Source organism: Meriones unguiculatus, chromosome 4 (genome assembly GCF_030254825.1).
Source record: "Meriones unguiculatus strain TT.TT164.6M chromosome 4, Bangor_MerUng_6.1, whole genome shotgun sequence".
NCBI classification, from domain to species: Eukaryota; Metazoa; Chordata; class Mammalia; order Rodentia; family Muridae; genus Meriones; species Meriones unguiculatus.
In genome coordinates this window covers 101,275,858-101,302,500 of record NC_083352.1, presented here as the reverse complement: position 1 = coordinate 101,302,500, position 26,643 = coordinate 101,275,858, and the positions used below count along the sequence as shown (strand labels likewise).

General features: G+C 47.2%; 1 protein-coding gene across 3 annotated transcripts in view; it reads right to left on the bottom strand.

Annotated features, from left to right (window-relative positions):
- Positions 1-26,643, bottom strand: part of Zbtb46 (zinc finger and BTB domain containing 46) — a 73,334-nt gene that overhangs the window by 5,149 nt on the left and 41,542 nt on the right. For 2 of the 3 annotated variants that reach the window (XM_060382692.1, XM_021646122.2), the window contains 2 exons: positions 21,036-21,320; positions 2,004-2,179 (listed from right to left, as the gene is read on the bottom strand). In XM_060382692.1, coding sequence (XP_060238675.1) covers positions 2,004-2,179; positions 21,036-21,320 — 461 coding nt within the window. Of the gene's footprint in view, positions 1-2,003; positions 2,180-19,884; positions 21,321-26,643 lie in introns of those variants that run through there. The other variant, XM_060382693.1, reaches the window with a different exon arrangement.

The window sequence follows — 26,643 nt, the reverse complement described above, 5'->3', positions numbered from 1 at the left end:
AGCCTCCCATCTTAAATACATCTTTCTTGCAGGCGGAGTTGCCTTCCACAGAACTCTTGAGTTGTTAAGACTCAAATATAACTGCCCATGGAGAAAAACTGGGGAAGCCCACACAGCATGACCTGGGAAGGGGTGTCATGGAGAACTGGTGGCCATGGAGCTGGGGCGCCAGCTTCAGAAGCTTCCCTGAAAGCTTGACTCTAGAAATGAAACCTCTAACGACTTGGCACACAAGGCACTTCCTTTTGGTTTCTTTGGTTTAGGTGCTTCTTTCCCTCTCTGGCCTGAAACCCTCAATGCCCTTGTTTCAGCCTCCACAGTTCTACAGTTACAGGTATGTTCCTCCATGCGTGGTGTGTTGTACTGCTAGGGATCAAACCCAGAGGTTCCTGCACGTTAGGCAAATAATCTACCAACCGAACTACACATCCGCTCAGGCCCTTGTTTTGTCATTTTAATCCCGGAGTTTCCCCCTTTCTCTATCACAGAAGAACAAAACTTAGGCCGAGTTACAGCAAAATGTGTGTTGAGGAGACCGACACCACCAAGATTCCTTTGGCCTGAGACTACCATATGAGCGAGGGGCTGGACTGTTATGCTCAGCGATGACAAAGATGTTTTCAGGGAACCGCTCATCACCACGCTTGCCCGTCCTAACTGACATGCCCAGGAAGAGGCACAAAAGAAGGATGGTGGGTGACATGGCAATCCGCTGCTAAGCCCCTTTGTGATGTTTTTGTGCAGCAGAACAAATCCACGCCTTCCTGATCCCTGGGCAAGTATAGTGGTATGTCTCCACCTCTGGAGGTGCCAGGAAGGGTTTTGCTTACCAAGAAGTCAGGGCAGTAGATGCTGTTATGGTGAGCATGGTGGCTTGGGCTACAGAGCTGCCTCTAATGGAGAGGACTCTACTCTTTCAAAGATAGGCACCCCAAGGAAACTGGAGGATTAAACTCTATAGATCGTTTTATTTTGCAAGCTTTGACATATAGCGTCATCAGCATCATTAAATACAAGATCTAACTATATAGCTGAATCTGAACTTGGTACACAGGCTGGCTTGACCCTTATCATCCTCTTGCCTCTTCCTTCAAAATGGGGAGACACCCTGAAGTCGAACCAACCAAGTGCTACCCCAGGTGAAGGTCAGGCAGAGTGACCCACCCTCAAACAATGGTAAATGTGGCTTTAAAAAAATGCAGACTTTTCAAGACTTAAGTATCTACAAGCTGAAAAACAAGACATAGTCTCTCCAGGAAAAGCTGGTGGAGGTGACAGCACCCCACGTAAGTTTCTATGAACTCAGTAAAAACAAGCACAGAAATAGTGAAAAGTTATTTTGTCCATTTTTTTGTTTTTTGTTTTGTTTTGTTTTGTTTTTTGAGACAAGGTCACATGTATCCCAAGCTGGCTTTGAATCTTCTATGCAACTATGGATGACCTTCAACTTAAAAAAAAAACATATATTGTGTGTGTGTCTTTTGTATGTGTACCTGTCCACACAGAGGACAACCAGTGGAAGTCTGTTCTCTTCTTCCAACTATATGGATCCTGGGTATTAAACCCGGGTTGTCAAGCTTAGTGGAAGACATCCTTATCCACTGAGCCAACCAGACAACATCTTAACCTTGGACTTCTGATAATCCATCCTTACCTCCACTTCCCAAGCGCTGGCATCTCGGGAATGTCACATGTGCTGCTAGGGATTGAATTCAGGGCTTCGTGAATGCTAGGCCAGCACTCTCCTGACTGAGCTATATCCCTGGCCTCATTAGCAAAAAGACCTAAAACCGGCTCTCAGACCTCAGGTATCACACAGGACTTTAGGTTGGGGCCGGGTCTGGGTTCTGCTCACAGCAAGTCAAGCAGGTACCTCAGAGGTCCCTTTGCCCCTGCAGGGGTCCAGGGCGTTCTATACCCTTCTGCCGACACCGCCGGTCAGGACCCCTTAAGCCAGCTCATGTGTGCCCCGCCCTCATGCCCCACTGGCACCCTGCACTCACCAAGGTATGCCGCTTCATGTGCTCCCGCCTAGTGAACTTCTTGCCACAGATCTCACAAGGGTAGGGCCGCTCTCCAGTGTGTGAGCGCATGTGTCGCTTCAGGATGCACTGGTGCATGGCTGAGAAGCTGCAGTAGGGGCACTTAAACTTCTTCCTGATCACTGTGAACTCGTTCACTGAAAAGACAGTGGCAGAGACATTAGCACCTGACCCCGCACAACCAACCAACCAACCAACTCGCTCTACCTCAGAACAGACGGTCTACACGCTCATCAGAGCCCAGGGAGGTGGATACACGGCTCTCTGGGGCCTCTACTGAACAGACAACCTTCTAGGGCTCAGCTGAGAACAGATCACGAGCTTCGGAGTCAGCAGCTTGCTACGGGAGCAAGTGAGCCTGCACAGCTGGCTGCGCCCTGTTCCCTACACCCACGGTCCCACTGGACACCAGAGCATGGTGTTTGGCAAGGGTGCACTATATGCTAGCCAGCATTCAAGCCAGGCAGTGGCGGCTCACGCCTTTGAGCCCAGCGCTTGGGAGGCAGAGGCCCGCGTGTCTACAGAGTGAGTTCCAGGACATAGACAGATGCTGTCTCACCCACCACCCTACCCCCCAAAAGAAAAACCATCGCTCAAGAGTGGCGCAAGCACAAAAGCTAGAAACGATAGCCAAATGGATTCATAGAGTTCTGTCCTGACAATTGGACAGCACACTGTGGCAAGAACACAGCACTGTCATCTCTACTTAGTGGACATAGTCGACTTCAAAAACTCAAGGACCCCTCCGTGTCCCCAGTGCTTTTCTGCTCTTGAGGTCCCAGCCACAATGTGGGGCTTGGAACTCAACAGCACTTAGAGCAGCCCGGAGGGCACCTGGGTGTGCCAGCATGAGGGAAATGCTTTTTGAGTCACAGGGAGCCCCATGCTCATGTGACAGAGCCTTTTCTTCTCAGCTCTCCTGCCATTCTAGGGACCTAGGATGTGCTTCCGGCAAGCGAACACTGAGCACTCTGTGCTAGATCTGGAGAGACCCTGAGCTTACACCTCGGCTCTGCAAACCAGGCTGTGACACAGCACGGCAGGCAAGTGGTCATTCCTCAGAGCCACCGTATACATTCCCAGTCTCTGAGTTCCCTGAGAGAGCCGAGAACGCTGTCCCCAAGCCTTCCTTTTCCTTAAAATTTAAGAGTTTAGCCAGGCCAGGGTGATGCACGCCTCTAGCCCCAGGACCTGGGAGGCAAAGGCAGATGGATTTCTGTGAGTTTGAGGCCAGCCTGTGCCAGTCTCTTTTCTGCTTCTTAGAAATGGAGCCTGGAAAGATTCAAAATCCACCCCCCCCCGAGACCACAGCAATGGCCATTTGCATAAGAGATTTGAGGAGCTGGGTGTGGTAGCACGTGCTGGAACTGTAATCAAGTTCAAGTTCAGCTGGAACTACAAACGGAGACTCAGGCCAGCCAGGGCTATGGATCAAGGCTCCGTGTCAAAAAGTGAACAAACACGGTCAGGCATGGTGGCACACACCGTTGATCCCAGCGCTTGGGAGGCAGAGGCAGATGCATTTCTGTTTGAGGACAGCCTGGTCTGTGTAGTGAGTTCCAGGAGAGAAACTACATAGTGAGCCCCAACTTCAAAACAAATGAGAAAGAGGGGGAAGAGAGAGAGAGAGAGAGAGAGAGAGAGAGAGAGAGAGAGAGAGAGGCCTATGAAGCATGTCCCATCCCTCAAGGGAAGAGCAGGACACAGACGTGTAAACAGCAAGCTCAATTGCTGTGCTCGCTGAGGGCTTGACTGGATAGTGAGCTCACGTGGCTGTCCCTCAGAAGCACACGGGCAGTCCTTCCCTTCACCCGCCTCTACTCTTTTATATAGATTTTTAAAAATACCCATAATGACGTCATGTTCATTTGTTTTCCTTTATTTTTTTTAGGTCCTACTGGTTGACCCAGGGCCCTGGCATGTGCTAGCCTTCTGCCACGGAGGTGGTGTATTATCCTCAGCCCTATGTCTACTTTATAGTTAGTTTTGTCCACGGAAATGTTACAGTGGGTCTCTATGAACAGCTCTGCCCAGAGCCTGAGAGGCAGAGCCTGTTTCCATGTGCTGTGCCTTTAGCCAACTCCAGTGCCCACTGCCAGGCGGGTATGCGAAGAAGCAGTGCAGCTCGTGTAGACAGGCCTTCCCAAAAGTGGGTCCCAGTAGGAGACTGGAGCATCGGGCAGCGATGGGAGACACAGGGACAAAGCTCGACTCTGCATGGCCAGGACTAGCAGGATACTCATGACATATGCCAAGTGACAAAAGGAGCATAGATGTCTGATCACCACCCACACTGCTCCAAAAAGGAAAAACATGAGCTGCTTTTGTCCTTTCCTTTTAGACCTTGACTTGGCTCACATTCCAGGCAACAGAACACTGTTCCTCAGTCTAGTCTCACAGCTCCACAATGGCCTTTCTCACTCCCAAGATTCCTAATTTCCTCTTAGCACATTTAGAACAAGCAGGCCACTCTAAGACAGAAAGGGAAACCGAGGAGCTAAGTTCCCACAATGTTTTCTTAAATGATATCTTGGGGTTACAGCCATGATTTCTGTTCTTCTAGAAGTACAAAGATTAAAGCTGGGCATGGTGGTGCACGCCTTTAATCCCAGCACTCGGGAGTCCATCTTAGTCTACAGAGTGACTGCTAAGATGGCTCAACCGTTCAGAGTGCACACCATCCTTGCAGAGGACCTAAGTTCGGTTCCCAGCACCCAGGGCAGCTCACAGCCACCTGTAACTCCAGTAACATGTAATCCCACACCCTCTTCTGGTCTCCACGGGTACCACCTCCCCACACACTTACAGAAATAAAATACTGAATTTTTTTTTTTTAATTATAGGAGCTGAAGAAGCGACTCAGTGGTTAAGAGCACTTGATGCTGAAGAATCAAATAGTTCACACATATAAAATAAAAATAAATTTTAAAAATGTAAATGGGACAAGTAAATCTCATGAGAATACGGCCTAACAAAGGGCATGGGAGAGGGGTACCAAACATTTATGTGTGTGCATACAAAAAAGAAGGCGAGCATTGTTCACTGAGAGAAAACGACCAGTGAAATTCATCACATTAATAAGTGAGAATAAAACTGTAATCATCTTGACTCTGTTAGAAATTATTCAGTAAATTTCCATTGACACACTTTTTAGGGCAAATAAAACTGTAAATTTTTTTAATCTTTTAATTGTATATTTACATTTAAGCATAAAATTCAGAATATATGTTAGATACTTAGATAGAAAGCGGTTTTTGTGTTTTGTTTTGTTTCTGTTTTTGTTTTGTACACAGGGTCTCACAGTGTAGCTCTCTCTGTCCTGGAACTCACTCTGTACACCAGGCTGGCCTCAAAGTCAGAGATCTGCCTGCCTCTGCCTCCTGACCGCTGGGGCTAAAGGCGTGCACCACCACACCTGACTATAGAAAGATTTTTTTCCTTAAAACAAAAAAACAACTTAGATTGGACAATGCCCCATGTACCCAACCTTTAGGACAGGCCTTTCCCCGAGCAGAGACAGACAGCAGATAGGAACTCTATACGTGTGCCACTGTCACCCCACCCTGCAAAGGCTGAGTGAGGACACGGAGAGTTTGAGGCCAGTGTGGGCTATGTACACACCTTAACTGCCTCTCAGCAACTCACGCACCGAGAGGCCCTCAACCTTATCAGAAAATGCAGGCCAAGCCAACTACCAAAAACAGGCCGAACTCTGCACTGTTAGCCGGTACACCGTGAGTCTGCAACACTTAGAAAACATCTTTTGAAACTGCCTGTGTCCAGGGAAACACTGCTTGTCTTTTTGTAACATGCAGTTTGGTCTCATGTTTTTACCGCTGCTGAGCCACAGGATGCCACCTTCAGATGCCAACAATAATGCTCTGTCTGTGGAATCCACAAGTGGTCACTCAGGAACCTCTTCTTTACTCTCAAGAATGCAGAGGACCACCAGTGAGTGAGACAGGATAGGCAGGTTTGCTGAATGAACATATAGACGGAGGAGTAAGTGGACACTTCCGGAGTCATCATGAATGGTCATGTGCATGCTTCTTCACGGAGTGACAATTTCCAAAACACTGCAACTGTGATGCATCTCAATGGATCCAAAAAAGTTATGCCTCATTTTTCCACTTAAAAAAAAAAGATTTATTTGTTTATGTATTGATTATGTATACAACATTCTATCTGCATGTGCACCTGCACGCCAGAAGAGGGCACCAGATCTCATTATAGATGGTTGGGAGCCACCATGTGGTTGCTGGGAATTGAACTCGGGACCTCTGGAAGAGCAGCGGGTGCTCTTAATCTCTGAGTCATCTCTACAGCTCTACCATTTTCCCACTTACAAATGTACTTCATGTATTAAAATAATAAAATAAAAAATAGACATTCAAATTATTTTCAGAATTAAAAAAAAAACACTTGTTATTACACATATTTACTTCTTTGGGGGGACATACATAGGACAGTCAGATGACAGCTGGCAGGGGTTGGTCCTTGCCTTCCACCATGAGGGCTCCGGGGATCAGACTCAAGTAGTCAGGCTTGCTGGTAAGTGCCTTCACTTGCTGAGCCTTCTAGTCTTGCCCTGGGAAGTTTTAAATCTGATGTAAAGAGTACACATCTTAAGAATAATCTGCAGCACGCGGAGGATCCCCTCAGGCCAATCAGAGCCAGCCCCGAAAGGCACTGAATGACTGCTCTGCTCTTCGGTTTTGCTATTCTAAGACTTGGTGTCTGTGGAGTCATCTGCCCGTGACTGACTGGATTCAGTCAGCATGGGTCTGCGGAGCTGCAGTCAGTCCATTCTTGCTTACTGCTGAACAGCACTCTTTTGTGCAAACGGATCACAACATGCCCATCTCTGCAGATTCATCTGGGCCTAGTGGGCAGTGGCGCTGAAATGATGCCTACAGGTGTGCCTTGGACACGTGGATAAACAGCAACTCCTTATCTTTGTTGGGCACCAAAGAATCACAGACCGTTGGCTAAGCAACTTTTCAAAGTTTACAGTTCAACTCAAGCTACCTTTTGCGCTTAGTGAGGAGGAGGGCACAGGACTTTTCTTCGGGGTAGAACTCCAGTTCTCTCAGCACCATGTAGCTTACACACAATCTTCACTGTGGCCTCTAGTACGGCTACTCATCCACGTGTGCCAGTCTCTACTGCAGCAATTCTAAACAGCTTCTACAATGTCAGTGTGCATCGGGTTCCCTTCTACTTTCTACCAACCATGGCCTCTAATTTCTGTACTTGAAGCTTTGATACAGGGGGCCCTGGAGGGACGGCAACTTCCAGGCCTGGTCATTCCCTACAGTAAACAACCGCCTGTGAAAGTTAATATTGCCAACTCAACAGTGCACATAATCACCAAAAAAGCCTAGAGGTAGGCACTCATCTCCCCCTGCTTCCTGACAGCAGGTACAGTATGATCAGCTGCCTCAAGCATCTGTTACCATGTCTTCCTCTCCACGGTGGACTGCACCCTTGCAACTGGGACCTAAAATATACCCTTCCTTCCTAAGTTGCTCATCGGGCATTTGGTCACAGCAACGAGAAGAGTGATGTTCCAGAGCAGCTCAGAGCCTCACTCCTAACCCTCCTCTACAGGGACTCCCATACCTAGAGCCACTGCTGCCTGCCTTAGATGCCTGGAGCAGGGGCCAGAGAACTAGGAGTCGCCCCCACAATCCCTCACCTGGTTCTTTCTTCTTGCCTCCACGTCCTTCCCTCCCTCTGCCTCCCGAGTGCCCAGTGCTTCCCTGTGTGGCTCTGGCATAGTGAGACATGCCTCCTATTCCTAAAGGTCAGGGATACAGTAAACGTCTTCCTTTAGGACTTCCTTTCTATGTCTCTGGGACTTAGCATGGCTGATTAAAACTCAAACACGGGCGGGGCGCATGCTTGTTCGGGTACGCTCTTGCCTGCTGAGCCATCTCTGCCCCTTTTTTCAGGGCACCTTTACTTCCCTCCTGCTACTTTCTTTACATTTGTGTGTGTGTGTGTGTGTGTGTGTGTGTGTGTGTGTGTGTGTTTTCCTCTCCCTTCTTGACATGGAAATTCAAAACCTTCCTTTTTCTCTCTAAGGTACAATTATTTATAAGCCGTTATGGAGGTGGTCTACGGTTTGATAGAATGTAATCCTAATACCAGCGATGCAGAGGCAGTCGCGTCCTGACATGAGGTCAGCCTCAGCTACAAAGAAAGCCTTACCTCGAAGCACAGAACATAGCTGTAAACAGTAGCACACTCCTTTAACCTCAGCACTTAAGAGACAGAAGCAAAGAAAATCAGGAGTACAAGGTCATCCTCAACTACGCAGTGAGTTTGAGGTGAGCCTGGGATATAGGAGGAGACGGAGTCTCAAGAAGACATAAGCCAGAGTGGTCACTCTGCAATACCAGCAGAAGCTGAGGCAGGGAGATCCTGAGTTTGAAATCAAGCTAGGCTATTGTTCCAAAACAATAAAAGGAAGGAAGGAAGGAAGGAAGGAAGGAAGGAAGGAGGGAGGGAGGGAGGGAGGGAGGGAGGGAGGGAGGGAGGGAGGGAGGGAGGGAAGGAAGGAAGGAAAAATAAAGTGTTGTGTGCTGTCTAGTGTCTTCCTGCTCCTGGGTTCGAATCTCAGTTTGCAGGTCAGTCAAAGCACTTGCTCTGCAGTCTTGGCCTTTGATGTTGTTGTGTATGGCCCCAGCTGGTCTACACTGGTAAAACGTTCCTCCTATGAGTTTGGAATACTCTGCACTTGAAGGCACAGTGTAGAGTTCCTAACTGTATTGTTAAAGGCCAACATGTCTGTGAATATAGACACAGATTTTTTATTTTTTTGAGACAGAGTTTCTCTGTGTAGCCCTGGATGTCCCGGAACTCACTTTATAGATCGGGCTAGCCTCGAACTCACAGAGATCCGCCTGCCTCTGCCTCCCAGGTGCTGGCATTAAAGGTGTGTGCCTCCATGCCTGTCTTAGACACAGAACAACTTTCTGTGTACAGGAAAAGAACAAGATCTTGTAACCAGATGGGTTTACTCCAGAATTCAAGGTTGAGTTAGCAGCACTGAAAACTGTTCAAATCCCCTCTATCCTTGCTGAAATTCTTGCTTGCTGCTCGATCAGTTACGGAGAATGCTGAAAGCCAAGTCATAATCAAGAGTCTTCTATGCCTCCTGGTTCTCCCAACTTCTGCTTCCTAGTCTAAAGTTGAGCTATGAAGCACACACCCAGAACAATCCCTGCCATCACCATGCACTGACTTTAAAATCACTGTGTGGTACCTGCTTTCTTTAGGATAGTGTTTGCTTGGTGTATCTTTTTTTTTTTAATCTTTTTGTTTTTGTTTTTTTAATCCTTTTGTTTTTAACTTTTCTGTGCCTGTCATATATAAACTTAAAAAAAAAAAGGCAGGGAGTACTTTAGTGCCTACTTTCCCCTAGCAGTGCATTGAATTTCTTTTCTAAACAAAACAAGCAGACCCTGACTAGGAATGCAGCTCAGCTGGTGGAATGCTTGCCTAGCAGGTACAGCGTCCTGGGCTCCAGCACCAGCGCTACAGAAACTGGCACGGTGGCACACACCTGTAATCCTGGAACTTTGGAGGGAGAGGCAGAAGGATCAAAAGTTCAGGTCATATTCAGCAACTTAGCAATTTTAAGGACATCCTAGGCCACAGGAGACCCTATCTCAAACAAACTTTTTAAAAAGTAAATAGTTGTATGTGTGAATTTATCTGTTTGTTTGTTGTGTTTCTTTTTTTGTTTGAGACAAGGTTTCTCTATGTTACCCTGGCTGTCCTGAACTCACTCTGTAGACCAGGCTGTCCTTGAACTCATAGAGATTAAAGGCATGTACTACTATCGTCTGGCAATTTTTGAAAAAGAACACAGCAGTACACGCCTGTTATCCCAGCACTTGGGAAGCTGAGGCAAGAGAAGCATGTGAACCCAGAAGCTCAAGCTAACAGGAGTCCGTCTGGTGTGTGTGTGTGTGTGTGTGTATGTGTGTGTGTCTGTGTAAGAAAGCCTGACAAATTTCTGAGGGGGAATATTTAATCCATTTATAGTAATATAAGGATTTTTTTCCCTTTTCTTGAGGTTAAGGTTTTGTTTGCTATATATAGCTCAGGTTGGCCTCAAACTTGCCATATTCTTCTTGCTACAGCATCCTGAGTGTTGGTTTGTAGTTGCTAATGCAGCTAGGTTCAAGCCTCTCATGATTTTCCATTCATCCTTCATCTTTTCTTTTAGTGTGATGTGTGTTTGTGTGTGCATGTACATGTATGGGGAGACTGGGGATACCTATATTCACTTCCTTTGAGACCAGGTCTTTTCTTGTCCTGGAGCTTACCAATTAAACTAGACTGACTGGCCAGTGAGCCAGAGGGTCGCTGTTGTCTTGTCCCCCACTGCTGGGACTTTAAGTGTGCACGCCTGCACTTCCGGCTCTTTATATGGCTCTGGAGAGGGAACTCAGGGCCTTGTGCTTGGGGCTATCTCCCCAGCCCCTTGTCCTGTATCCTTTTGTGCGGGTATGTTCAAACGTCGTTCTATTTTTCTTCTCCGTCAAGACTTTCAGTTGTTTGTGAAAGGCTTGCTGTGTTCTTACTATTCTTAGTCATTATTCTCTGTGACTGTGGAGAGAATTCAAGAGCCTGTCAACATGTCGGCCTCTTCGTTATCATTTTACTTCTGCTTAAGCTGAAACACCACAAAAGCAGTCTCTGGCATTGTGCCAGCTCAGATCTTGTGTTGCTCAGAGTCACTCAGCACATCAACCTCCTCCTCCTCAGCCTGAGGTCCGCGGATCTGAGACTGCCTTCCCTTACTGTTCCATTGTCTGTGTAGAATGTTCCCACTCCTGTGGGTGAAGGCTCCAGGGTTATAACCTTTCCCTGAAGGCAGCTTTGCTCTCTGGCTCGGAGGCTCCCAAAGGGCCACAGCCATACACGTCAGTGTTCCCTGAAGAAAACACGCTTCTGGCTGCGTTGAAAACTCTTCCCCACAACGTGCCTGCACAGTGTCCTCTGCTGCTGTTGTTTTGTCTGGTACTCTTGAAGCTTCTGAATCCCTTGATAGGACACTGTGGGACAACTCAGAGTTGCTATCTTCTCTGCTACTGCTCCTGTCTCTCTTCTGTCCTGCCCTTTGGAATGTCAGCCATGTACAGCAGCCACCGTCCCTGTGCTCTGTTTGTTTGGCAACCACTGTTCCCCTTGAGCCCAGGCATTTACCACAGGCCATCTGTTGTCTTCTGCTATGTCAACTGTTTTCAAGTTACCCAATGAATTCTTTCTTTCTTGTTTTTTTTGTATTCTTCTGTTTTTTTAGACAGGATCTCTTGTAACCCAGGCTTATCACATACTCAATAGGTAGCTGGGGCTGAACTCCTGATTCTCCTGAATCTACCTCCTAAATGCTGGGGGGCGGGGGGTAGGGGGGAGCATTATAGTTGTGAGCCACCGTGTCTGGCTTACAGCAAATTCTTCATTTTTGATACTTCATTGCCAGCTCTAAAATGTCCACTTGATTCTGTTTTAGAGAGTCCAATTATCTTGCAATCTTCTATCATTTATTCTGTCTTCATTTCTTTCATTTCCTTGCCTGTGTGTCCCTGTGTGATGGCTGTCGTCTTTCCTGATGTAGTAGTCCACCCTTGAAGCTACAGGGCCTGTGTCTCGGGACACTGTTATCTTCTGCTCAATGCTGGATACTCAGTGTTAAGGCAGAGGAACGTCAAGCGAGGTGATCTTCCCCCAGATGGTGAATGCTGCTGTCTGTTGTAGTTGGCTTTCACAGAGACAGACAGACCCTGGAGAATGGCCTGACCCTGTGATGTTCCGTCTCAGCTCCAAGCGCTGGGCTGTTTGGGGGCTGTTTGACTCTGGGCCTTAACCTGAGAGCACAGGGCTGCCTCATCTGCCCACCTGGCCTAGGCTCAGCTTCCTACTTGTTCTGGCTCTGCTATTTGACTGGCATGGCCTCCAGACGTTACATGTCTTGTGTACTTGTGGAGTGTCACTCTCCTGTGAATGAAGGGTATTCTGGGCTTTCGTGTGTTCCTGCAGCTGGATTTTGATGTTCTGTTTGCTTGTTTGTTTAGGGGGTAGGCGCACGGTTTTTGCTGCCTAGAAGGTAAGTCCAATACACACTGGTTGTGAATGAAGCTGGGAGCTCAAAGAGTTTTTCAGAAGTTTTGAGCTGAGCGTGGCGACACGTTTGTGCAGCCCTGGCACTCAGCAGATGGAGGCAGGAAGATCAGACATTCAAAGTTATCTACAACAACGCAGTAACTTTGAGGCTAATCTGGACTATCTGTAAATGAACAAATAAATAGAATTCCTTAGAAGGAATGTTTTTTTTTTTTTCTTGCTACATCACAAATTGTCAAAATGCTTATGGTGGATACTACATTATCCATGTAAGACAAAGTCTAACTTACAGAGTCAGTGCTACCAGAGTGTCAGTAAGTGAAAGCATACATACTCAGTTACTTTTCTAGAAGCAAACATCCGTGTTTGTGAGCCTACCTCTGTGGTGTGAAGAATTTCCAAACACGTAGTGTCTTGGGGCAGTTAATAGTCTCATACAGAGAAAGCCAACTTCCCACTACTGAAACTCTTCAGGAAAGATGAATGTCACATATCGATACAGCCTTTAAAACGTTGCGAAATCAATCCCCGTCAGCAATACGTTAAGGAAACATTTCAGTGAAAGCAGGTGAAGGTGTGTCCAGGAACCTGCTGGAGGTTTCACATACTTGATGGCTGCGGTTTTAAGGAGGGTAACACTAGCAGAACAGGTGGTGCGGCCAGCCATCTAATCCACTCAGGTCTGCACCCCTATCACTTAGTATCAACCATGACACATTTCTTTCTTTCTTTTTTTTTTTTTTTCCAGATTTTCTGGAACCTGTCCAAAATTTTAGGTTGTTTAAAAAAAAAAAAAATCGACTCGAGGCTAAGGGCACACTGGGTGTCTCCAGATTGTAACTCTTCAGGCGGGCCCCAGACTTACTTCTCCCCACCGGCCGCCCAACTTCCTAACTTCCAATGCCACGCCCCTAGCTGTCATGGTCCTTGCACAGGGTCAGTTGGACTCATCTATACCACAAGTGCCAAGAGCTGGACTTCTCCATCTTCAGAGCTTGTTCACTGTCACAGTGGGGACAGGCACAGGTAGACCTGAGTACTCACAGCCAACATGTATCACCTGACTGATTCTCCCAGGCACCTGCCCGCTCCACAGATGGCCCGTCTAATTACTCCAGAACATTTCTGGGCCCTCTTGCTATCTGGCAGAAGGTGAGTCCTCCTCTGGCTTCCTGGCACCCACCCTGCTTCTAACCACCTGCTCTTGATGATGAGCTAGTATCAACACCAACACATTTGCCAAAAGACCAGCAAGAGCAGACACATAGGATGTTTGTTTGTTTGTTCGTTTGCTTCTTAAAAAACAAGTACAGTTTTCGAAATTCAACACTTGGAGGGACGCAAAGTGCAAGATGTCGTGACTATACTTAGTCCTCGGATCTGTATAGAAAGTTAGAGGTCTGTGGCTCTATGTTCCATGGCCTGGAGACTGTCTCTCTACGCCTGCTCAAGTCAGCAACCCAGGGTGAACTCCTCACCGGGAAGCTGGGGTGCACCTGGCCTGCCCACTAAAATGCGCTGACATAACTTTACCTGGAAACTTGTGGAGGACTGGAGACCAGACCATTGTCAACACATGCTCTGTTTCCCACACATACACCTGCCATCACCTGCTCTGCCGCATGAAGCCACACTCTGCATGAAGCCCTGGGCAGGCTGCAGCAAACGGACACAGTGGTAGAGCCTTGAATACTGGAGCCAGGCTGGAGCCAATGTGAACACATCATTCAGAGATGACAAAAGGTGCCTGAGGAGGTCTCTCCTGCCTGGAAATCAGGGCAAGGCACAAAGGTAGCTTTCTGTTCCCATGGGACATCTTCACTGTGGGCTTCTCAGATGGCTTCAGTATAGGGCTGTTAGTACCTAGGGCCACCTGGCACAGCTACCCCAGTTCTGAGCAAAAGCATCCAGGCCTGTGAGAGGGATACTGGCCAAGGAGGTGCTAGAGGCTTGTTCCCAGCATCCTGGCTGGAGAGAAACAGCTGGAGCCAAGTCCAGCCACAATGGCCCAGCCTATTGTCCAGGTCACACGAGGTGTTAACCTAGAACCAGAGACAGATGTGTTACAAACCATAGGTGGAAGAAAAGTTGGGTAAGATTTTTATAGACAACACACGTTATCACCCCTCACTCACCTGGTCACTGTCCAGATTCTACAAAGACAACCAGTCACTGGCCACCTGGAAAGGAAGGCTGTCATTAATTCCCAACAAAACAGACGCGCAGAAGGCAAGCCACCAGCAGAACACTAACACTGGAACTACAGCTTTAGGAAGATCATTGAGGAAGAACACCTAGTTAACTTCAGAATCCACTGTTTGAAGCCATATTCTTCTTGAAGACTTCTGCTTTTGTTTTTCTGAAGGCAGCAAACAAACAGGCCTCCTCTTGGCTGTCAGTGACCCCTGCAGCCTCAAGAACAGGAAAAGGACTCCATCTGTTGGGCCCAAGCAGCAGGAGGTCTGAGTGCAGAGTCTCCGATGGCAGAAGCTCACACTAACCGGACACAGACAAAGCCTGATGGAGACAGCCATTCTCTTCAGCTTTAGGAACAGGTGCTATATGAATCAAATGGTCTTTGTCAGAATAAAACCCAGCAAAACAAGGTCAGAGAAACTCCTTTTCTGATTTTGCTTTTCTTGAATTGGGATCTCAATATGTTGTCCAGTCTGGTCTTGAACTTGTGAGCCTAAGCTCACCTCAGCTACTCAGAGAAATATTCAAATCAGGCACAAAGCAATTTAATTTAGCACACGTCACTGTGGGAGTGAAGCCGGCATTCGTGAAAGCTAATGGCTCTGCCCACCAGGAAGGCTGAGCTGAGCATGAAGAGAGGCTGGAGGCAGGCAGGCTCTTACGGCCCTTACGTGGTCCAAGTCCTTATTCTGCACTTTTCTCACTGGACAAGTCCCAAGATACATCATTGGTTCTAGGCTGCCCAGGTGTGGCTGGTGGCCCCTAAGTCTTACCTGGGCTGGGGAGGCAGTGCTGGTTCCCCGGGCTCTGTCTCCTGGGGAAACATAAGTACGTAAGTAGGTAGAGAAGTATGCACTGTGCTCCAGTGTTCCCCATGCACACCTCAGAAGCACTGTCAATGTTCTTGAGGAGTGCCGCTGGCTAGGGCACAATGCCAGGGTATGGTTGGAGACAGGGTTTTTTGGAACTTTTACCAACTGGCCAATTCCAATAGCAGGGGCCCTCACTTATGACTTGTCTTGGATGGGGTCTCACTCTAAGAGCAAAATGAGTCCAAAAAAAGGAATTGGCACTGAAAACTGTAACTTACAGGAGCTGGCTCTGAGAGCCAAAACCCCTGACAAGAAATCCAAGATGTTCCAGCCTGTTTCCAGCTGAACACGTAGCTTGTGAAAGCCCCTTGTAGGAAATGAACTAACGTTCCAGATCAGTCTAGAATTTGGCTACAGTACTAGGGTGCTTGTTTAAACACCATAAGGAAATATTCTTTAACAGTCTCTAAGCCGAAACAAGCCGTCTTTGTTCTCTGTAGAACAGATTCCTGGGCCTCTGGCCTGTGAGGCCTGTGGCCACAAAAAGAAATACATCGACAGTCAAATATTATGCCAAATATTACGGGCAGGTTTTGAAGGTGGATAGCCAAGCCCTTAGGACCTGAAAGGAATATGGAAACTTCACACAGGCTATAACTACGCTGTACAGTCCTCAAGGGACCATCCATCAGTGTGCTTGGGGCTGGCACTTTTAGCACCTTGAGGTCATCAAAGATAGTGAAAATGGTGGCAGAGTTTGGGGTGTCGTCGCTTCCTGAGGCCAGCTGGTCTTACTTGCTCTTGTAAATTGTGAACGGGAGGGCTCACAGAAGACAGAAAGGTCTTCTGTGGTCTAGGCCTCAGATGGCTCAGTGTGCACCCACAAGGTAAAAAACAGTAGCAGAGCGAGCTAGGAATGATATAGCCCCTGGTTTCTCTTCAGTGAACAGTGACTATGAAAAGACAAGTTGTCAGCCTACTGTTGAAAAGCCAACCTTAATCAAAAGAAATTACACAGAGCTCTCTTCTAGGGACATCAGGTACAAGAATGGTGACACAGTCATGAAACCACCACACCGTTGAATCGATTAGGCCTACCTACAAAAAGGAACTCAATTAGTGTGTTTTTTTTTTCTAGAACATTCTAGAACCAACCAGAGATAATTTCTGAGTATCCATTGCTTTGCACTATCCGCATACATGCTTAAAAATCTGTCAGAGGGGCTGCAGAAATGGCTTGTGGACCAAAAGTGAGTACTGCTCTTCCAGAAGACCTGAGTTCAGTTCCCAGCACCCACATCAGGCAGCTGTGAGCTGCCTGTAGTTCTAGCTCCAAGGGGATCTTCTTCTGGCCTTTATAATATAAGCACATGGCAGGCACACATGCACACACACATCCACACACACATTTTACACACATGCCCACTCACATAAAAATAAAGTACATACTTAAAACCCTGCAAGCGCAGGGTTTGAGAGTGCACACCTCTGTCATCCTAGCACTTGGGAGGTAGAGATAGAAGGGTCACAAGTTCAGGGTTAGCCTTGGCTATATAGCAAGCTTGAAGCCAGCCTGACTACATAAGACCCTGCCTCAAAAACAAACAAACAAAAAACCAAAACAATAATAAGAGAAAAATCTGCAACTTAACCAGGCAGGACTGTAATCGTAGCTCTCAAAATGAGAGCTACAAAAGAGACAGGAGACTCAAGCTCTATCTGAGATTCACAGCAATCTGATCAATTTATCAAGTTTCTGTCTCAGAATGAAAATGAAAAAGAACTGGAGAGTGTGGCAGAGCACTGGTCTCCTATGCTCAGGGCGTACGGTCAGTCCCCAGCACAAAAATAACAGTAATAAAAATCTTTAAATTCCACTGAATTCCCATACAAAATTGCCATGACCAGACCACATCTATACCAGTGTGTGAACACAGAGTCAAGTCACAGCTAGGCACCAGTGCTTCACGTCCTTTACCACAGACAAGCTACCGCACCATGTGGAGTTGCTAAAATGTCACCATTCTCCAACAAACATTCCACACCCACTGGGCCTGTGTCCTTTGGGCACTACAGCGGGAAGTTTCCGCACTACCTGGACAAAGCTTGCTACCAGCAACTCGTGTGCTAGTTTTGAGTCCCAACACGGAGCCAAAGCCAGCTGGACACAGCGGCCAGAAATTCTTGACACCCTGTCACCAGGGTGATCTTCTTTCCCCAGCGCCTCTGCGGAGCTCCTCAGAGTTGAGGCACAAGCTCCCGAGCAAGCCGCCTCCCGCTGAAGGGAGGAGAAAAATACCCAACCACACACTGGGCATTTCAAGTGTACCTGGCATTCCTGGGTATATACCCCTAGGAAGGAGGCCTCCCACCACCGCCCTTCTCCCTGACGCCTGCAGCTCAAAGGATACATTGCCACAACCGGACAGTGAGCTGGTTGTTTAGGCGGGGTACTCAAGGAGGTTCGTGGAGTGGGGCTGGCCCCCCTGCCTGAGCCAGCCACCCAAACTCTCCTCAACTCATGACAACCCAGCCCCACTGACAGGAAAATAAAAACACACTGTACTGCCAACCACATAATTCCTGAAAGCCCGCAAGGTGATGAAGAAAAGCACCAGTGTGTGCCTGATACTTTTCTCCAGGTGTCCAAAGCAACAGACGACTTCACAGAGAAATGTGTCTTCATCATACTTCACGGGCAGTCCTTGCTTCTGCTCCACAGGGGCAGGTAGCAGAGCAGGCCACCCCTGTGCGCCTGGCGGCTGCAAAGGCATGTGGGGCGCTGCCTTGTACACCACTGCAGAGACAGCCACCAGCAAAACAGCACTATCCGTCCCTGCCACAGCCCCACACACAGCCAGGCGTCTTAGGGCACAGCTAGTACTGTCCGCCGTGGACGCTCACGGTGGCCCTTGCCCCAGTGAGACAAACCACACACTCTGGAAATCAAGAATTTATTTCTGAATAGTTGCATGTTCCGTCCTAACGGAGCACAGAACCAGGTGAACCTTGCTTGGGGTTGGAAAATAATGTCTGAAGTAACCTACTCGTTCTTTAGCATCTACCAGCCCAGCAGGCGTGTTTCACGCACCATACATAGTTAAAGTTCTATAGTTCACACCCAAACCCCAAAATCCTGCCACTAAACAAACAAACAACAACAACAAAACCACAGGACCTCAGTATACAGCCCAGGTTAATTCACACTCACGATCCTTCTGCCTCGGCCTCCTCAGTGCTGGGAGTACAGGTGACCACCACACCCACAACGATTCTGTCAACTTCTAGCCATATACATAGAAAATAAAAGGGCACATTTATATGAAAGCAGCAGCATATTTAGGATATTAAAAACAAATAAAGGTGTCATTGAAAATACACTGAGATACATTAAAATATATTGGAATGGTATTAAAAATATCACTGAAATGACAAAACATCAAACCCAAAAGCTGATTCCACCTGTGAAGGACAGAAGAGCACGAGCCCTGGTAATCTGCAGGCGTACAGGGGTGCCTATGCTAAGCCTCAGAGGGGGTCACAAAGAGGCCTTTGTGTCCTGCACTATCTTCAAGCTTTATGAAATACAGACGGAGAAGTAACTCATACCAGAAGAGAGATCTGAGAAAGAAGATGCTCATTTACAGCCCCCTCCCAGAAGGCTACTATCGTAGCGTGGCTATAGCACTTCCTAGAGCCCTCCTGGGTCACGCAAGACAGCAGGACAAGAAGCACCTTTCTAGAGCCAGGCACGGTGGTGCATGTCTAAAATTCCAGCACACTGGGAGGCAGAGGCGGGCAGATCTCTATGACTTCAAGGCCAGCCCGGTCTACAAATTGAGTCCAGGACAGCCAAGGCTACACAGAGAAACTCTTATCTCTAAAAACAAACAAACAAACAAACAAAAGTGTCTTTCTCAAGTTCCCTGAGGTCAGACCTGGAGGCCCCAAATATCCTGATGCAGAAAGTGAAATCAGCCTGGCCATGCACTCTGACTCTGTTTGCTGCATGTCCCTAGCAAAAATCAGGCTAAATTTCCTTTGAACAGAGCTCATGCCAAAGTGAAGCTACAACATACAGATATGATTAAAAAAAAAAAAACCTGCAGACCATTTCCCTCATTACAAAACTACTCTTAAAGGCAAACAATACCTAGGGAACCAGGGAACCAGGGAACCAGGGAACGAGCGGGGAGTTGATACCACAGCCTGCCCTGAAGGGGGAGTTTACACATATTTACTGGACACACATGTCCCCTGAGTATGAAGAATGAGAATAATCCAGACCTTGCCTCACCTCTGCTGTTCCGTGTTAGCCACAAAAACTGTCAACTTTCAGAACTCCTCTGGTCATGTGAGTTCCAGGGGCCCCAAATCTCCTGTAACCACCCTATGAACTGCCCCAATACTCTGGGGCCTTGAGGAATCCAACAATCTCTGCCCATAAATCTGTTTTGTTCTTGAGATATTCATCACACTGGCTTGTCCAAGCTGTGTTCAACACTCTCAGATGCTGTTCATTTTACAAGTCACAAAAGCTATGGATTAGCCCCATACCTGTTTCTCAAATGTGGAAGACAAGGCCTAAAAGTGTTTTTTTTTTTTTTTTTTTTTTTTTTTTTTTAAAGCATGCTTATTCCCAGCCTGCCTTCATGGCCACTTGATGGGTAACTTGGAAATAAAGAGAGCAGACATCATTTTCCACCTGTAGTCTTTATTTGCCATAAGCAATTTGCATAATTCCTCAGACCAATACAAAAGCCCAACAATGTTTTAGCGCTTGTGGAAACAAAACTGTGAACATTTTTCAAAGTGCCAGCATCAAAGGAGACTAGAAACTGTCCTGTAATTCCGTGGCTTGGAGGATGACCAGTCGCCACTATACATGTCCTTAGGCTTCTTGGGATGGGATACTCATCAAGTTCCCAACTCAGTGTCTCCCGTGTGGGGTGTGTACCTTCCTCCCCAACAGAGAGAAAGGCATCAAGTCATTTTCTCACACTCATGCTGAGTACCAGATAAATGGGAAGCTCTGGAGATAGGCTGGTGCCCAGGGTAGCCCCGCCATTCTCTCAACATCACATAGGTGGCTGCTATAGCCAGCATGTACTAATATGACAAGGGGGCAGCCTGTCCTGTGGCTATGAGCTCTACAGATGCTAACACCTCCTATATCACAGAAGAAGGCAGTCAGGGGAGCCAGCTGCCAAGCAGCAAGTGCCCTTTACCTGCGGCATTGTAAACTTCAGACAGACACACTAAGGTCTTAAATGCAGCATCCAACTCCTTTTTAAAAATAAACACGTGACCAGCACGCTCTAGCAAGAACAAAGCAAGCTCCACATCCCTGGGTCAGTGGCTCTCTGCATGTCTCCTACACAGAACAAATCTCAGCACAAAGGCTGGGCAGAGGGACCAGCAGAGGGAGCCAGTGCCTGTCCCTTGGACACAAAGACCACATCCTGCACCAGACCTGCCACAGGCTCAGAGGGGGCTTGTGGTTTTAGGTTTACTAACTGCATGTAGTATTAAGCTCGGTGGTTTAGATGCTTCAGATTTGAGTACAAAACTGTCCAGCAAGCACCCACTGCCCCCTCTTGCTGTCCAGCAACACGTAACAACTGCCTTCCTGTTCTGTAAAGCAAGCAGGCTGTTCCCATAGGACTCAAAGCCTCCTGAAAGACCTTGAGGGAGTTGAAAGGTGGCTGGCTGCAACCCACAGCCAATCTGCCTGACAGACAGGCTAACCACAGCCTCATCCTCGGTGACGCCAGGGGTCTGAGAGTTGAAATGGGGTGCTTAAAATCAAAGGGGGACACAGCGACACGCCACAAGTTGCACTTACGGGACAGTGAGTGGGCACCTTTGGGCAGGTACTCGAACAGAAGCGGGCCGTCGTCACCGAGCACGTCAGCCTTGAGTGACAGCAGGCTGTTCTTACTCATGAGCGCCGCGCGGAGGTTGGCCACCGCAGTGGCCTGGTGCAGTGCTTCCTCCTTCTCTGGGGTGAGGGGCGGGCCCAAGTAGCTGGTCTCTCCTCCCAGGAGGCCCTCTTCGATGTGGGCATAGAGCTCTGCTCTCTCTCCTCGGCTGTCCGAGCTGCTGGCCTCCGTGCCGGTCAGGTCCACATCTAGGGATGGCGGGGGCGGGGGGAGACACACATGTCACTTGGGGCTATTTCAACTGGGAAATGGAGGCAATCAGGAGGATAAAAACAATGAAACTTCAGTCCAGTCCAGCCCTGTGGAGGGTTAGGTATTGTGCACAGTGGTAGAGCACTTGCCTAGCGTGCAGAGGGTCCCGGGTTCAGTCCTCAGCTTTAGGGGAGGGGAGTGGGGGAGAGACAAAACAACAAAAAGAACAATCCAGCCCTGTTTGACAATGGGTTGTCAGAAACCAGAAGCACTAGCAACAAAACATAAAAACTGGACTTCGGCACACACAAAAACCGGGTGCCAGGTGTGGCAGGACATGCCTGCAGTTCCAACACTTAGGAGGAAGAGTCAAGAGGACCAAAAGTTCAAGGTTATTCTCACCTTGAACTTTGGTCAGTTTGAGACCAGCCTGGGTCATATGAGGTTCTGTCTCAGAAATAAGACAAAACGCAAAATAAATAAATAAAACCTGACATGCTTCAATGACCACCTGCAAAACAGAAAGATATGTAGGCCATACAGTTTGGTTTTTCTGAGACAGGGTTTCTCCGTGCAGCCCTGGCTGTCCTGGACTTATTCTGTAGACTAGGCTGGCTTTGAACTCACTTGCCTACCTCTGCGTCTCTGAGGGTTGGGATTAAAGGCGTGCGCCACCAATCCCAGCTACCTATTCCTATTTTGAGACGGGGTCTCAAGTACACCATGTCAGCCTCTAGCTACCATAGTAGCCAATGGTGACCTTGAGCTCATGGTCCTCATGGCTCCACCTCCTAACCCTGGCACTGTAGGCATATGCCACCAGGCCTTCTTTACACGGTACTGGACACTGAACCTAAGACCTATACATACTAGGTAGGCACTCTACCACCGAACTTTGGGATATCCTATCCCAAAGTTAGATAGTCAATAAGACATATATCAAGCCTCTAAAATCTCTTATAAATCAACAATAAAGGTGACTAAGAACATGTAGGAGATCTGACTAGACAGTTATCTAAAGGCATGGATGGCCAGTAATCTCACAAAATGACATTTAAACATCTTTGTCTTAAGAGAAACACAAATCAAAAACATAGTTAGGGTCTGGGGGCAATGGCTCGGTGGGTTAAAAGCACTTCCCATTAAAGCATGCAGTTCTGAGTTTGAATCCCTAGCACTTAGGTAAAAAGTCAGGCATGACTGTGGTTAAACGTTTGGCTAGTACACCCAAGACCCTGAGTTCAACCGCCGGTACTGTAAGAAAAACCACACTGAGATACAATTTCACACCTATGAGAACAGCACCTACTACACCAACAGAAAAGAGAAACTATCAGTGAGATGGAGAACCTGGAGCTTTGTCAGAACTGATAACCTGAGGCACGCAGCTTCTATGGAAGATTGGCAGTTTCTCAAAGGTGACTGACTGGCCTAAGGAACGCTTGTTAGAACAGCTGAAGGGATTAAGGAAGGAAATCTGTTAAGGAAAGGGGTGGGGAGAACGTCACATATGATCTGAGCCCAACCTGTCACTCCACCCTCCTGCTGTAAGGCTCCAGTCCTACGGAGGAGACAGCCACACTGAACCACAGTGAGAAATGCCCCTGCAGCACAAGCGCTAATGACCCCTCAGACCCTCTCCCCAGGTACACAGACTAGAAAGGGTGAAAAAAAGAAGCAAAGAAAATATCAATGGTTCTGTGTGCTCCGAGACTCCTAGACCGTGACTGACATCCAGAGAGAAATGCTTAGCAGCAATGATATCAACAAGAGAACTCTGCAGCAGAAAGGTCATTCATTCATCAGTAGGGAAGAGCCTGGAGCTCCCTAAGACACAGGCTGCACTTTTAATGTTGTTATAAAAAGCTAGGCATCCCCGGGCGGTGGCATCACACGCCTTTGATCCCAGCACTCGGGAGGCAGAGGCAGGTGGATCTCCGTGAGTTTGAGGCCAGCTTGGTCTACACAGTGAGTTCCAGGACAGCCAAAATTACACACAGAGAAGCCCTGTCTCAACAAACAAACAAAACAAACAAACAAACAAACAAACAAACAAAGCTAAGCATCCTCAACTACTTGTGGAAGGCTAGTGTGTACTTTGGATGACCTAGGATTTAAGGAAACTTTTTACTAGATTTTATTCCATTTTTTATTTTGTACATGTGCTCTGCTTGCATGTATGTATGTACGATATATGAATCCTTGATGCCCACAGAGGTCGGAAGAAGGTATCAGATTCCTTGGAACTGGAGTTAGAGATGACTGTGACCCACCACTGGGTGCTAAGAATCAAACCCAAGTCCTCTGCAAGAGCAACGAATGCTCTTAGCTGCTAAATCATCCCTCTGGACCAACAGTGTTTAGCAACTTAACGCTTAGGGATGAACATGAATTTAAAGTGCATTTCTCTATAGCAGCTGATTTGCTGAGCCGAGTGGATGGTGGGACTTGGACAACTCTTGGCACTAGCCTCCAGACTTACGTCATCTAGCCAACTGTGACAAGAACTGTCCCCACTCTCCCCAAAACATAGCTCCAAGGTAAACAAATTACTTGTTACAATGGCTACTGAAACGCTTCTGTGAGCTAAGAGTCAACACAGCCCTTGAGCATCCTTACCAACTATGGGGGCTGACCAATGCTAACATGTCACATGACAAGACTGAGCCCGCACTATCACTGTCTCAGGTGCTACAGGCAAACAGATTTGGTGACACTTTAAAGTATGTTGAAAAAGTAAGACAGGATTTCACATAAGTGAATTTTTAAAAAGACTTATTTTATGCACATGAGTGATTTGCTTCTGTGTTATGTATGTTAAATATCTATGTACCTAGTGCTTGTAAAAGTCAGAAGGGGACATGTCGTTCCCCGGAACTTGGGTTACAGATGATTGTGAACCACCACGCAGATGCTGGGAATTGAACCTGGGTCCCCTGCAAGAGCACCAAGTGCCTTTCACCCTGAACCTAGCTCTCGAGTGGAAGGCATTTAATAAATCAGAACAAAATATTAACACCTGAGAAATTCAGCAAATCACTCATTTATTTTTTTCAGCTTTTTTTTTTTTTTTAAAAAAAGAAATTGTATGAGACAGGGTTTTGCTATATAGGCCAGGCCAGCCTCAAATTTAAAACAATCCTCTTACCTCGGCCTCTGGAATGCTGGGATTACAGATGTTTGCCACCATATTAGGTTCAAATTGGCTTTAATTATGAAAAATTTTCCAATAGAACATTAGAAATACAACAACATTAGAAATATTATTTTGTTTGTTTTGTTTTGTTTTTGAGACAGGGTTTCTCTGTGTAGCCTTGGCTGTCCTGGACTTGCTCTGTAGACCAGACTGGCCTCAAACTCACAGAGATCCACCTGCCTCTGCCTCCCTAAATGCTGGGATTACAGGTATGTACCATCATGTGTGGCTTAAATAATAATGTTCTAACCATAAACTTTAATTCTCATTTATGCATTTGTATTACACCTCAAAATATAATAGTAATTTTTATCAAAGCACTCACCTCATTATACACTTGTCCATGAGAAAGCTGGCAACAACCTGAAATGATGTCACATCTGACCCCCCAGAGCCTGTGATTATGTCGTCGCCTTCTGAGAAAATCAGGGCGGTAGATAAGAAAGGCAGACTATTCCAGGTCACTGCATAGCCTTAACTGGAATTACAAGGGTCTTAGCAGCAGAAGGAGGAAGCAGGAGAGTTACAGAAAAGAGAATGGAAACAGGGTAGGAACGGCATAGGACATGAGCCAAAGGCTACAGAAATCTCTGGGTAGTGGAAAAGACAGAAAACTGGAAACTGCCCGCTGTCTGCTGGCTGTGTAAGACTCCTGGAGCCCGCAGGTAACTCAGATGTGTCGCTCTAAGCCACCACAGCACATAGTGGCACATTATACAAAGTCTAGATGAGGTCTGAAGGTGAGGCTGGAGTCTTGGAAGTGCCAATTGTGGTAGTGATGTGCCCATAGCCCAGTGCTCTACATTCACTGCGAAGTAGTCAACTCACCAGGACACCAGCTGGCTACGGCACAGCTGGCTGTGGCTGGTTTGAAAACTCGGACCTGGCAAAGTGCCTTCCACAGGACAAAGGCCAAACCACAGTGGATCGGCTTTGGGATAGGTGACCCCTAGGGTGCAGGCTAAAGGTGCCGGCCACCCCACCCCAGTGAGCTGTGGGTTTAGCAGCTTAGCCTTAAGCTTTCCTGCTGTGTATTTGTTGTGCAAGGCTGTCCTTGGGACCTAATGGCCCACGGACATTAGGACATCTTAAGAGCAGCTTGAATATGAACTTCAAGACTGGGCTTGTTGATGTTTCCTCGTAGAAGAAAAATGTTGGGGAGGGCCATCAGATCCCCATTTGAGATCTCAGCCATTCCCTTTTGCAACTCTCTCTGTCAGATAAATGTAATTCTTTATGCAGTCTTGTGGTCTAAAAATACGATAAAACAGAGTAGCAAAGGTTAACTGAATGGAGGACTCCATCGAGGTGGTCATTATCCAGCTGCAATGGGAATTTTTATTGGTGTGGCTCTTCGGGGGTCATCATGTTCTACCAGTGAATGCTTTTGATAAAGTCATTGGTTCACCAAGTTGGACTTTGACAGAACGATTACTTTGGGTCTTCCTTGATGCTCTATTTGGAGTAAGTATATGTTTGCTCATAATCCTCCATGAAAAGTTCACCCAAAAGTGTCTGACACCTCCCACCTCCATTTTTTTTTGTTTTGTTTTGTTGTTTTTAAGATTTATTTAATTTTGCCAATCGGTGGTAGCACACTCCTTTAGGAGGCAGAGGCAGGCAGATCTCCAAGTTTGAGGCCAGGCTGGTCAACAGAGTGAGTTCCAGGACAGCCAGGGCCACACAGAGAAACCTTGTCTTCAAAAACAAACAAGAAGATTTATTTTTATTTAAGGTGCATGGGTATTTTGCCTGCAGTTAAGCACAGGATGTGCATGCAGTGCCTGTGGTGGCCAGAAGAGGGCATGACATGCCGTGGAGCTGGAGGTTCAGGCAGCTGTGAGCCACCATATAGATGCTAGGAACTGAGTCTTCTCCAATAGCAAAACGTGCCTTTAAAACGTGCGCCACCTCTCTAGCTTGCAGCAACCTCAGTTTTTAAAATGACTTTCATTATCTTTTGTCATTTTCTTTTATCTTGTGGTAGCAAGGATCAATTCTGGGACTTCTGCCACTGAACCTTAAAAGTCCTTGAAGAAAGCTCTGACATGAAAGCTTTCAAGTGAGCACATGCAATTTTACCAGACATGGTGGGCTCAAGCTTGTAATCCCAGAATTCAGGA